At 55.0% G+C, this 13,297-nt stretch overlaps 1 protein-coding gene across 6 annotated transcripts in view; it reads right to left on the bottom strand.

Annotated features, from left to right (window-relative positions):
• The window catches only part of TTLL1 (TTL family tubulin polyglutamylase complex subunit L1), a 58,965-nt gene that overhangs the window by 23,358 nt on the left and 22,310 nt on the right, over nucleotides 1-13,297 (bottom strand). For 4 of the 6 annotated variants that reach the window (XM_088837540.1, XM_055395210.2, XM_088837543.1 and 1 more), the window contains exons 1-4: nucleotides 12,446-12,599; nucleotides 9,390-9,422; nucleotides 7,422-7,494; nucleotides 3,491-3,607 (exon numbers count right to left, since the gene is read on the bottom strand). In XM_088837540.1, the coding sequence (XP_088693666.1) occupies nucleotides 3,491-3,603 (113 nt within the window). In that variant the 5' untranslated portion in view covers nucleotides 3,604-3,607; nucleotides 7,422-7,494; nucleotides 9,390-9,422; nucleotides 12,446-12,599. Of the gene's footprint in view, nucleotides 1-3,490; nucleotides 3,608-7,421; nucleotides 7,495-9,389; nucleotides 9,423-12,445; nucleotides 12,600-13,297 lie in introns of those variants that run through there. The other 2 variants (XM_088837541.1, XM_088837542.1) reach the window with 2 other exon arrangements.

Genomic DNA, 13,297 nt, shown 5'->3' on the forward strand with positions numbered 1-13,297 from the left:
TTTGATTTCCCATAAGATAAGCTACTCCAAGCTCACCTCGTACGAGTCTTCCTGAGGCCTGGCGACAGGCACTTCTGCAAGGAGCAACGGAAACATTCACCTACTGTGTAGCCTGACTGTTAAACGGTCCCAATGCTCCACCCTTCTTGTTCCATATCCTGGGTCACTTTGTAGCAAGTCCCTTCTGGAGGTAAAATAACTTTCCCTTGAATTTGAGCCAACCCAGTGCAGTTCTTTGGGCCTCCCTGATAGCTCAGTTGGTAAAGAATTCACCTGCAATGCAGGAGACCCCGGTTCGATTCCTGGGTTGGGAATATCCACTGGAGAAGGGATAGGCTACCCACTCCAGTATTCTTGGGCTTCCCTTGTGGCTCAGCTGGTAAAGAATCTGCTTGCAATGTGGGAGACCTGGGTTCGACCCCTGCATTGGGAAGATCCCCTGGAGAAGGGAACGGCTACTCACTCCAGTATTCTAGCCTAGAGAATTAAATGGACTGTATAGTCCACGGGGTCGCAAAGAATCGGACATGACTGAGTGATTTTCACTTCACTTCAGTGCAGTTCTCCAAAAAGAATGGCAGAAGTGATGGCATGCCATTTCTGGGACTGGCCCTTAACGGCCTTGAGAGCTGCCACCTCTCTCTTGGGCCCCTGACACCCCACAAGCCCAGACTAGCTGGTTGGAGGGATGTGAGAGCTTTGTGGAGAGGAGCCCCTGTTGTTCTGGCCAAGGGCATTCTAGACCAGCCAGCTCCCGGATGACCCGCCAGGTGACAGTGGACGCTGCGTGAGCCCAGGCAGGGTCAGTGAAGCAGGCCAGACCAAGAGAACCGCTCCATCAAACAGACCAACTCATGTGCAACAAAAAGTGGCTGTTTCGAGCCCCTAAGTTCTGTTTTTAATGTTTATTTATTTGGCCGCGCTGGGTCTTACTTGTGACACGTGTGATCTTGCAACATTCGTGGCGGCATCTGGGACAGTTAGTTGAGGCATGTGGGATCTAGTTCCCTAACCAGGGATCGAACCCGGGCCCCTTGCACTGGGAGTGCAGAGTCTTAGCCACTGGACTGCCAGGGAAGTCCCCAGGGACCAAGTTTTGTAGTGCTTGTTACTTGCTGTTACTCTGGCAATGGATAACCCATACACTCCTTCCAGCACAGTCACTGTTTCCCTGTCCCACACTCCGTCTATTTCCTGCCCACGTGTAAGGTGTTTTTGCACAGCTGTTGTCAGGATACAATTTCATAATATGTTTTTCTTCTCATTTATTGTTGTTCAGTTCCCTAAACTGCTTTATGATGATCACAATTATTTTAATGACTGCACCTTAATCTGCTTGGTTACTGTATTTACCTTTCCCCAACCGGTTAATATTTAACTGTTTTCAGTAATTTTCCCTAACCGATTTTTAAGACCTGACCAGGGACACTTAAAGCATGAGCTCTCAAGATCTCCAAATATCCAACTCCTATCAAACTGGTTAGCCCTTTCCTCCTCTCACTCTTTGGTTCAGGATAGCTCCACTCTGCTCAGTGTTATGTCATCCTCAGCCTGGATGGGAGGAGAGTTTGCGGGAGAATGGATACACGTATGTGTACGGCTGAGTCCCTTCGCTGTCACCTGAAACTATCACAGCATTGTTAATGGACTACATTCCAATATAAAATAAAAAGTTTTTTAAGAATAAAAGTGATCCAAAACCCTTCTCGGCATGAAGAGGGCAGCACTGAACTTCCCCTCACCCCCAACCCCCGCATGAGAAGCCGAAAGAACACACTGAGTTCTGCTGGGTCCATGGCACCGGGCAGCGGGACACCAGACAGCAAGTACTAAACGCTGTCGTGCTCAGCCTTCCCTTCAGAGCTCCCGTCAAACAGGGTTCTGGATGAATGATGTCACTTTACCTCTGAGAGGTAAACCATATGCAGATGCTGACCCACTTCACAAAATGCCCTCCCTGCCTGTCGACCCCACTCCTGCAGGGGGAAATCAGGTTTAAAGAGCAGGTGACTTCAGTGTTGTCAGGAAAACAGCTCATGTGGTCCTTCCGTCCACTGCCAGAGCTGCGGGCTGGGGGCTGCCCACTGTACCCGGGGCCTGGCCAGGCTCCGGGGAGGCTGAGAGAAGCCAGGCCAGGTCCTCAATTTTCAGGGCTTTGCAGGGACACCGACAGAGGGGACAGGCGGGGAAATCACAGAGTCAGCATTTGCTGCCACCTGAGCAGGGCAGCCTGGGAGAGCCTGCGGGGCACAGCTGGCTTCCAGGGCACACGTGCTGGTGCGTGAGGGAGGTGCCGGTGGGGCTCCCGCCCCATGCCAGCACCACCTCATGTTCCGTGATCCCTGAAACCTCGAACAACCGAACCTGGGAAGACAGGTCAAGGCCTCCGTGAACAGTGGGGTGAAGGCGCCAGGGCTGAAGCCACGCATGGCTCGGGCTTCAGGGTCTGGACGTCTAACCCCCGGGTGCACTGTCTCTGGAGGGTGGGCTGAGGAGGGGCAGAAAGCATGGTGTGTGCAGAAGTGCAAAAGAAAGACAATGTTCTCGGCGGGTCAGTGGGGAAAACGTGCAGCCTGCTGCACTGGCGGGGGCAGGGGGAGAAGGAAAGGGGCTGGAGAGAGGTCGGGGACCATCTCTCAGGGCAGCGGCAGGGAGAGTGAGCCTTGGGCGGCGGTGGAGGAGAGTCAGGGTGGAAAGGCCCCTGTAGACCCTGAGGTGCTCCCCCACCGACGCCCGTCCCCCCAAAGCCTCACACCCGCGCTGTGCACCCAGGAGCTGCTGAGGGTTGGGGAAGTGTTCTGGTGAGGAACCCGCCAGGTGTGTGGATGCTGTCCCGAGGGAGGGAGCAGCCCAGGCCTGGACCAAGCAGGACAGGGGAGCTCACCCAGAGGAAGTGGGAGGAGGTGAGGCGGGGAGAGGAGTCCAGGAAGACTCCAGGGCTCCCGGCTGGGCCGGGCACCACCAGGGACTGAGTGCCGAAATGCTACCTTTCTAGCCTAACTGGCCTTTCCAGGGTTTCTCAGTCAGCCCGGCCAGCACCCTGCTGGTCTAATGACGGAGTGAAACGGAACAGGGAGCCCTCCCACAGTCTTTCCCACTCCCCACACCACCCCACCGTCCTCCCCAGCCACACAGTCCTCCCCGCAGTCCTCCCCAGCCCCACAGTCCTCCCCGCAGTCCTCCCCAGCCCCCACAGCCCCCCCCCACGCCACGCCCTGGATGCTAACTTCCCCGAGCGAACCCCAAGGTCCTGGCAACAGGGCTCCACTGTGAGCGGCCCGGCCCCGGGGCGGGGGCCCGTTTCTCAGCCGGATGCACGCCATGCAGCCGGGCCTCCGACACTCGAGCGCTGGCACTACCCCAGGGCCGCCCCGCGAGCACGCAGAGGGCCCGGGAGGAGCGGGCCTTCGCGGGACACTGCCTGCGGGACGCGCCGCCGTCGTGCTCGTGAACGGCTCGGACGGCACAGAAGCCCGGCTTCCATACTCACCAGTAGAAGTTCCAGTCCTCGTTTTCTGTCACTTGGACCCATCCTCTCTTCTCAAAGTTATTTATCAGCACGGACTTCTCCATGTCGGTGACCCACTTCACTTTTCCCGCCATAACCCTGGAAGACAGCGCCTCATGAGAGCCGTGAGCGCCGCGCCTCACCGCCGCCCGCCGCCGAGGAGCCCTCTGCGCAGGCGAGCAGACCGCCGGCCGAGCTCCGTCTGCCCACACAGGGTCTCAGCCGGGGCCAGGCCCCCAAAACGCCCCTGGGGGACCCCACCGCACTGAAGGCATCTCGCTCGTCGGGACTGACCGGGGTTCAGGGGAGGCTCTGACAGCTCGCGAGCAGAGACCAGAGATGCTGCTTGACACCCCCCGACATACAGGATGCCCACCCCCTGCAAGCAAACCACCCAGCCCCAAATGCCAACTGTGCTGAGCCCAAAAGTCTGCTCGAGCGGGAAATAAAGGCTATGCACATTGAACGGCAGCCGTGACAGGCGCCACGAGGGGACGCGCCTGGGCTGTGGGAGCTGGGTCGGCAGGTGGGAGGGTAGCCTGGGCAGGCACCCTGGAGCTGACTCTGATGGGCAGAGACGGGGGTACCTGCTCTAATCCGGGCACCCCCCCCACCCGACCCCTCAAGTCCTATGTATTCCCTGCTGCCCCCCTGCCCTACGCCACTGCACTGCTTCACAGCGGGTAATGCAGCGTCTGTCTGACCACAGCGCTCTGTTTAATAACCAACGTGCCTCCCACTGCACCTAAGATGTGCAGTGCCCTGTTCTTCTCCAGCTTTTCCAGGTGTGTGTCATGCCAGCTTCTCGCTTACCCACTGTTCTGGCCACACCGGACTCCCGTCTACCTCAGGGCCTTGGTACGTGCTCTGCCCACAGCACTCTGGCCTCCCTTCTGCCCAGTTAAGCTACTGCCCACTCGTCTGCAGGCAGAAGTGAGTGTCACTTCTTGCAGAGCCTCTCTGACTCTCCAGACCAGCTGCCCGGCCCCTCGGCACCTGCAGCTCTGTCCCTGCTTGCGGGGGCAGGAGTCACCTTTTTTCTGTCCCCGCTTGGTGCCCAGGGCCTGGCACGTGCCGGCAGAAGATCACATCGGGGAAAATGAGCGACTGTGGTCCCAGGCCTGGCGGTGCCACCGTGGGACTCTGAGCAAGTTACGGGACCTTTCTGTACCTAGTTCCTCCTCTGAATTTGTGGTTTCCGAGCTGCTTAAGCAGCCCAGGGGTCCAGGCTCCCCCCAGCTCCCACCAGACCAAGGCTGCCTCGTTACACTCCTGAGGACAGGAGGGGAAGGGCTTTCCCAGCCAAGGCTCAAAGCCCTGGGGCCCAGTGAACGTTGAGGGCCTCTTATGAAGTAGGCACATCCCCCTTGTCGTGGCTTCACGTTTGGAGCAACGTCACCAGGCAGAAAAAGCATGGGATGTGGAGGTGGGGACTCAGGCATGCGCTGCCTGGGAGAGGAAAGGAGAAGAGAATCCCCAAGGTGGAGCTCAGGGTGCTTCTACACAGGGCACCCCACACGCTCCTCAGGGTGCCCAGCAAGGTGGGGCTACAGGCAAGCACAGGCTGTGGAGCTCGAGGCCCAGCTCCACCACTCACTCGCTGTGTGACGCTGGGCAAGTTACCTGACCTCTCTGAACTTGTTTCCTTATCTGCGAAACGGGGGTGACGATAGTACTGTCGCAGGTGAAAGTAAGACGTAAGCGAGTGAACACATGTAAAGCACTGATTAGGGCACCTGGCGCGTAAGGAATCATGGTCGTCATCCCTGTTTACGGATGGGGAGGCCACGGCTCTTAAGAGCCAGTGTAAGAAAGGACCAAAGGGCACGATGGTGCCTTGAGTGAAGCTCAGGGTGACCCTACTCTAAGTCTGCTGCTGCTTCCACAGCCCATCATCCCTTCCCTCTCTGAACACGGCTTCCTCAAGACGATGCCAACGCCCACAAGGTCAAAGTGAGGGGTAAAGGGACTCGCTCTCTGCAAACGCCAAGTGTCATGTAACTGCCACGTGAGGCTGCTAACCTATCAGTCACCGTCCACGTGAAGGTCAGCAGCCACTGCCTCGAGGTGACGCCAGAAGCTCCGTGAGTCCCCCACCAGCTGGCAGCTCAGTCCGCACCTAAGCAAACCCCACTGGCCCAGCCCCCCTCGCAGTGTCGAGGACGACTTGGGGGCGGGGTGTGCTTTTCTACTGCAGACAATTTGCAGGCACTGGTTTTTTTTTTTTTTTTTTTTTATACAAACCAAAGGTTTGTGACAACCCTGCATGGGGCAAGTCTATGAGCACCATTTTCCCTACAGCGTCTGCTCGCTTTCTGTCTCTGTGTCACAGTGTTCTCATCATATTTCAAACGTCTTCATTATTACCTTTTACTTATTTATTTTGATTGTATCATGAAGCACGTGGCATCTTAGTTCCCTGGCCAGGTATTGAAACTGCGCCCCCTGCACAGGAAGTACAGAGTCTTAACCACTGGACTGCCAAGAAGTCCCTCCTTATGATCTGTTTGCTACAGTGATCTGTAATCTTTGGTGTTACTACCATGACTCCCTGAAGGCTCAGGTGATGATTAGCATTTTTTGGAAATAAAGTGAAAGTCACTCAGTCGTGTCCGGCTCTTTGGGACCCCGTGGACTATACAATCCATGGAATTCTCCAGGCCAAGAATACTGGAGTGGGTAGCCGTTCCCTTCTCCAGGGGATCTTCCCAACCCAGGGATCAAACCTAGATCCCCTGCATTGCAGGCAGATTCTTTACCAGTTGAGCTAGCAGGGAAGCCTTTTAGCAATAAGGTATTTTTTAATTAGGGCTTCCCTGATGGCTCAGTGGTAAAGAATCTGCCTGCAATGCAGTAGACCCGGGTTCAATCCCTGGGTTGGGAAGATCCCCTGTAGGAGGGCATGGCAACCCACTCCAGTATTCTGGCCTGAAGAATCCCATGGACAGGAGTCTGGCAGGCTGCAGTCCATACGGTCGCAAAGAGGCAGACAAGACTGAAGCCACTAAGTAGCAGCAGCAGCAACATTTTTCAATTAAGGCCATGTACACTGTTTTAGACAAGTCGCTAATGCCTAATACAGTCTGTAGTACGGTATAAAGTTAACTATCATACCCCAGGGAAACCAAAACATTCATGTGACTTGCTTTCTTGCAATATTCACTTCATTGGGGTAGTCTGGGCAGGAATCTGCAGTATCTGGGAGGCCAGCCTGTAATCTGACTTCACCCTGATCAGCCCTGCCTCCTTGAGGGATCCTGTTCTGACTCTGCCCCCTAGAGTCCAACTGCAGACACAGGATTTGGGTGAGAACCAACCCCGCAGCCAGGCAGGGCCCACACCACACCCCACGCCCTGCACTTCAAACATCAGCCTTCCTGGGCGACCGCACCCCCGTCACGGACGTCCACCTGGAGATGACACAGAAGGAAGAGCAGAAACCTAACAGGATAACATGGGCAGTGCTTTATATCCACACTGTGCTCAACACAAAACAGGTAGAAGGTGCTTCAAGGGGCACGACCCCAAACCCCGGAAGCTGGATGGAGCAAATATTCCCACCCTCACTTGAGTGCTGCACTGTGCCGTTAGCCATTATGACGTATCCAACTCTTGGAGACCCCATGGACTGTAGCCCGCCAGGTTCCTCTGTCCATGGGGACTCTCCAGGCAAGAATACTAGAGTAGGTGGCCATTCCCTTGTCCAGGGGATCTTCCCAACCCAGGGATTGAACCCAGGTTTCCCGCATTGCAGGCAGATTCTTTACCGTCTGAACTACAGAGAAGCCCCATCCTCACTTTACAGCAGGAGGTAGAGCCTCCAAGGAGGGGCGGTTTCCTCCCAGCCCCCCACCCTTTCCTTCGGCCACGTGGACAGGCAGTCACCAAGGGAAACATCTCACGCCTGACCTACCATAGGTGTTTATGGAGCCAACAGGAACATCCAATTTCTCTTCAGTTTCCCTGACTCTTGCCTCGGGTTCTACCTAAAAGAAAATGAATACCCAAATGATTGGCACAAAAACAGACACAAGGATCAATGGAATAGAACAGAGAGCTCGGAAATAAACCCACACAACCTGCAGTCAATCTTTGACAAAGGAGGCAAGGATGTACGACGGAGAAATGACAGTCCCTTCAGCAAGTGGTGCTGGGATGGCTGGCTGGTTATGTGTAAACCAACAGAGTTAGAACACACTCTCACACCACGCACAAAAATAAACTCAAAACACCTTAAAGACTTAAATGCAAGACATGACACCGTAAAACCCCTAGAAGAGAATACAGGCAAAACATCCTGATGTAAATGGTACCAATGTTTTCTTAGGTCAGTCTCCCAAGGAAATACAAATAAAATCAAGAATAAACAAATGGGACCTAATTAACTTATTAACTTTCGTACAGCAGAGGAAATCATAAACAAAATGAAAAGACAACCTACGGGCTGGGAGAAAATAATTGCAAATCGTGTGACTGACAGGGGCTTAATTTCCAGCCAAATAAATAACTGTTCTCAGAAAAAGCTGAGGTCATTCAGGTCAGCCTTAATCCACCGACAGATACCCTCACGAGATGGAAAGCTGGACACAGACACACACGGACAGACAATACCCTGCGAAGACAAGGCGACAGACAGATACAGAGGGAACACGGCCGTGGGAAGAGGAGGCAGAGATGATCGAGTTATGCTGCCACGATGCCTGGGGCTCCCAGAAACTGGATGCCACGCGGACCCCTCCCTGGCATCTTTCAAGAGAGCATACCTCTGCCAACCCCCGATTCCAGGCTCCTGCCTCACAAAGCTGCCCAGTTTGTGGCACTCTTACACTGCAGCCCCAGGGAACCAACACAAGACGCGACCATCCTAAACACTAGGGGAGAAAGAAGAAGAAATTCACACACGCAAGGAGCTGCATATATACAAGTTTTGGAAACAGAGCACGGTATAAAGTGCTGAGCAAGAAGACAGTCATTTATGGTTAAAAAAGGAAAGAAAGAAGTAAGGCCACCTCTCCTTTATAAGAGCCTCTTTTCAGAAACACACCAAATCGACGTGGAAGCCACCACGGAGAGCTGATGCAAAGGCACCCAGAGAAGAGAGAGGAGGGATGGAGGCGCCCTCCACACCAGAGGCTCAGAGACCCAGTTCGCTCCCGCATGGAAACGGATCCTGGCAAGTCCTCGGGGCCTCAGCCTCCGGTGAAATAAATGGAAAAAGAAAGTGACAGCCCCTCAGCGGCACCGCGGGGATTACCGCAAGGTCAGGCGGGTGTGGCCCTGGCACACGGCGGGTTCTCCGATCAGTCAACTGGGTTTGAATCGAGTGTGTCAGGCGGAAAGAGCTTCCCCGTGAAGCTGCCCCGGATTCGGCCCGCACACCCCCGCCGCTGGGCTCCGGAGACCAGCCCGCCTAGCGCAGGAAGTGATGACCTGTATCTGTCATCACTGGAACGACAGCCACACTCATGAAGCACCAGGACGCAGCCACACTCATGAAGCACCAGGACGCGCCGGGCTCCGGGCGGGGCAGTCTGTGCGGATCCTTGTCTACTGGGCACACCGTTACAGCTCAGCTGACGCCCGGAGACAGGTACTGTCCCCACTTACAGCCGGGAGAGTGGGGCTCGGAGAGTAAGAGGGAACGCACACGGCCTCCCTCCCACATGGGATGTCAACCCTCAGTTTACATGCAGCCCCCTTGTCAGGCATCATCGACCTCCCGCAAGGCAGCAGGTGGTCCCCCAGCACCCAGCCAGTGCCAGTGAGGGGGCTCAGGAATCGTCTTAGAACAAAGGAGCCATCAGCCCAGTCCCCACAGTACAGAAGCCAGACTCCTCCCCAAACCTGAGAAATCCTTTTCCTTAGAAAAATAAATAAATACCTGATTGTCAGATTGATTTCCTGCGACTTTCTCCTAAAACAGAAAAAAAAAAAAATCAAGCGGGATTAGTGGTATTGAGTAATGAACTTGACACATTACCTCTCTACTGGTTCATGTGAACTGATGCCTCAGACTTTCAAGCCACGAGGTCGGCTATTTTCAAAACTGAGCACCATAAAAACCTCATCAGGAAAAGCAGAGACTGATGAGATAGCCCTCATGCTGATCACAGCTCAAAGTCGGAGCGGGCTATTACCACCTGAGGTAGGTCAGCCACCGGGAATCCAGAGAGTTGCTGGTTATTTAAGGGTCCCACTCCTGGGGCAAGTGGGCAGGATTTGCTCAAGCTTGAGAACTGGTTTCCCCAGGGACATCCCTGGCTGTCCGGGCCACCACGAGTCTAGTTTCTCATCTGTCTAGTTTCACGCAGCATTGACAGCCCCTCTGTGCCAGACTGGTGACAAGAGACACTGAGCTGCCCGGGACCAGGTGCTCCTGGACAGTCCTGACCCAGGAGAGGCAAGAGATGCACTCAGGGACTTGCCCGGCAGTCCCGTGGTGAAGACGCCACACTGCCAGCGCAGGGGCATGGTTTGATCCCTGGTCAGGAAACCAAGATCCCACATGCCACGAGGGATGGCCAAAAAAAAAAAGAAGTGTGTTCAAAGTGCTTTAAGAGCCCAACAAAATTCAACTGCAGTCCTGGGGAGAAAGTGACCATCAATCCAGGCCAGCGGCAAATCATGCTCACTCTACCCAAAAGATTCTATTTTCAGAGGCCTCCCCGGTGTCCCCACAATCAGGGACACCCACAGCAGGCCTGATGACGGGCTTCCTTGGTCCCACTGTCACCCCACTGCAGCCATCCTCCACCCAGCAGCAGACCGATCTTTTTACACACACAAAGCAAACCTTGTCACTCTGCTCACAAGCCTGCAAGCAGCTGCCCGCTTGCTGGGATTAAAGCTCGCAGTCCACCTGCAGCCCCCCATGCCTCTCAGGTCCCGTCCCCCAGCATCCTTCCACCTGCCTTCCCTCTCCAGGCTCCAGGCTTTTTCAGCCCTCTCACCCACCAAGTGACATCCACTCTTAAGCCTTTGCTCGTCCCCCAAATCTAGCCCTTTCTCAAAGGCCAACCCCTCACAGCAGCCTTCCCAAACCCATCTCAGTCCTCCACATTTACCAAGTTGTCACTTCTCTATGGCGATCATGGTGTACACAACTGTTTAATCCAGTGCCGACTCAAAGCATGACCCATGAGCCAGCAGCATTGGCATCTCGACCTGGTGCTTTTTAGAAACACAAATCCTCTGCCCCAATCCACACACACGCAGTAGGGTAACACATTCAGGTCTCTGGGAGTGGGCCCCAGGAATCTGCGTTTTAAGTTCTCAGGGCATTCTCGAGTGCTCAAGTGTGAAAAGACCTGGTCTAGTTCATGTATTTGGTCCCTTGGTTACCACCCGTCTTCAATACACATAAGTCACCATGGGAACAGGAATGCTGCTCCATCTTATCTCTACTGAACCCCCAGCACCCAGAAGTGTCTGGTAACAGCAGGCTGTCAATCAGTATTTGATGACTTAACAAAAAAAGACATGAGGGACTTCCCTGGTGGGCCAGTGGCTAAGATTCTGTGCTCCCAATGCAGGGGGCCCAAGTTCTATCCCTGGTCAGAGAACCAGATTGCACACGACACAACTAAAGATCCCGAATGCCACAATGAAGACCGAAGATCCCACGTGCTGCAATAAGATCCTGAACAGGCAAAAAAAAAAAAAGACACAAATTCCCGCCACACACAAACACGTGCCAAGCAGTGAGGCAGGTGCAGCCTAGCCCTACAGGGGCCATCAGTCTCGCAGGGGAGACACCCAGGAAACGGTCATCCGTAAACACTTCTACAGATTTATCCGGGCGAGAAGTAGGAGGCCGGGAGGGAGTCCAGCTGATTTTCGCTGAGCAGTGTAATGTCTTGGGGAATCTCTGTGCCCAGGAAGCCCAGGAGGACAGAACTCTGCCAAGAGGCCTCTATCTCCTGGAGTTACGACTATTCCCAGACAAAAGCCAGAACGACCTCTCAGGAGAAACAGCAAGCTGCGGGCAGAACCCACGTTCCTGGGAGTCATTTCACTCCTCCAGCTATCGGACCATGGGCACACCCTCTGCCCTGCCCTCATCCCACTCTCCCAGTCAGTCTGATCACTGTCAGTTTCAATGAGTCCCAGCTCCGCCAGGATCCCAGGACATGTGCATCCCTTTTTAGCTTGTCTTTCTGGGGGAAGAGCTACCTGGAAATAAAATGATAACACAAACGCCGACTGCACACGGGTGCAGCGCCTCCGGCTGCCGTTGTGTCGCCCTGTCAGTCTCCTCATTCCCACCGCTCCTCACACGTGTTCACCGGCGCAGGTAACTCCCTGAGAGCAGGGCAGGGCCAATCTTTTTTGTACCGCCACAACCCAGCCCCCAGATAACGCTTCTGAATATTCCCTGAACGAAGAACCGCTCTGCAAACCCCAAACGGCTACAACCATAAGGTACTTTTAGTTCCAGAATGAATCCGCCTATGCCTCGGCTACTGTAAGGGGGTATGTCTACCCCACCCCCTCTAATGAAGGGAACACAGGGAGGGGAAAGAGGGGAAACGCCGACGTTCAGATCCCCAGAGACAGGCGAGCGGAGCGGGGGGCACTCATCTCCTGTCTCCCGTCCAGAGCGCTAGCCACAGGTACCCTGCGCCCTGCAAGATGCCAACAGAAACAATGCAGATTGCAAATGAATGAAAAAGCCTAGGCACAACTAAATTCTGGAATAACCGACAAGAGGAATGCAATTACAAGGATCGAGAGGCACAAGTCATAGGAACTCGGAGGAAGAAAAGGCGCACAGTGATCAGCGCGGGCTTCCCCCCGCGGACAGCGAGTCCGGCCAGCAGCATCTAAATCACGGACACCAGCGCCCACAGCCGCTCGCGCATGCGCACTCGCCCACCCAGCACGGCCACACCCTCGGTCCCCGAGGCGGCGGCGCCGGCGCCGGCGGCGGAGCCTCACCTGTGGGCGCAGAGCGCTGAGAAGCGCCCGGGAGCGCGGAGCACGGCGGCCCCGCGCCGCGGCCCGGCCCCGCCTCCAGCCCCACTCGGCGATCGCTGGAGGACACCGCCCGCTTACCCAGCGCGGACCGGCCCTCCGCCCGCCGCGCTCTACTTCCGGGGCGGCGCCCTGGCAACCGGAGACGCGGCGTTGCCGGCGCCGCGACTGCTTCCGGGGTTAGACTGTCCCCCCTTCTGCAGCTGCGCCTCCAACCTGCACAGCCCGCTACGCACGGGGGCTGACGTAAAACTCAACATCCAGAAAACTCAGATCGTGGCATCCTGTCCCATCACTTCATGGCAAATAGATGGGGAAACATTGGAAGCAGTGACAGACTTTATTTGGGGGGGGTGCTCTAAAACCACTGCAGATGATGACTGCAGTCATGAAATTAAAAGAAGCTTGCTTCTTGGAAGAAAAGCTATGACCGTCCTAGACAGCATATTAAAAAGCAGAGACATTACTTTGCCGACAAAGGTCCGTCTAGTCAAGGCTATGGTTTTTCTGGTAGTCATGTATGGATATGAGAGTTGGACTGTGAAGAAAGCTGATCGCCGAAGAATTGATGCTTTTGAACTGTGGTGCTGGAGAAGGCTCTTGAGAGTCCCTTGGACTGCAAGGAGATCCAACCGGTCAATCCTAAAGGAAATCAATCCTGGGTGTTCACTGGAAGGACTGATGTTGAAGCTGAAACTCCAATACTTTGGTCACCTGATGTGAAAAACTGACTCCTTAGAAAAGACCCTGATGCTGGGAAAGACTGAAGGCGGGAGGAGAAGGGGACGACAGAGGATGAGATGGTTGGATGGCATC

Source organism: Moschus berezovskii, chromosome 6 (genome assembly GCF_049115385.1).
Source record: "Moschus berezovskii isolate FMDL1 chromosome 6, NW_MosBer_1.0, whole genome shotgun sequence".
Taxonomy (NCBI): Eukaryota; Metazoa; Chordata; class Mammalia; order Artiodactyla; family Moschidae; genus Moschus; species Moschus berezovskii.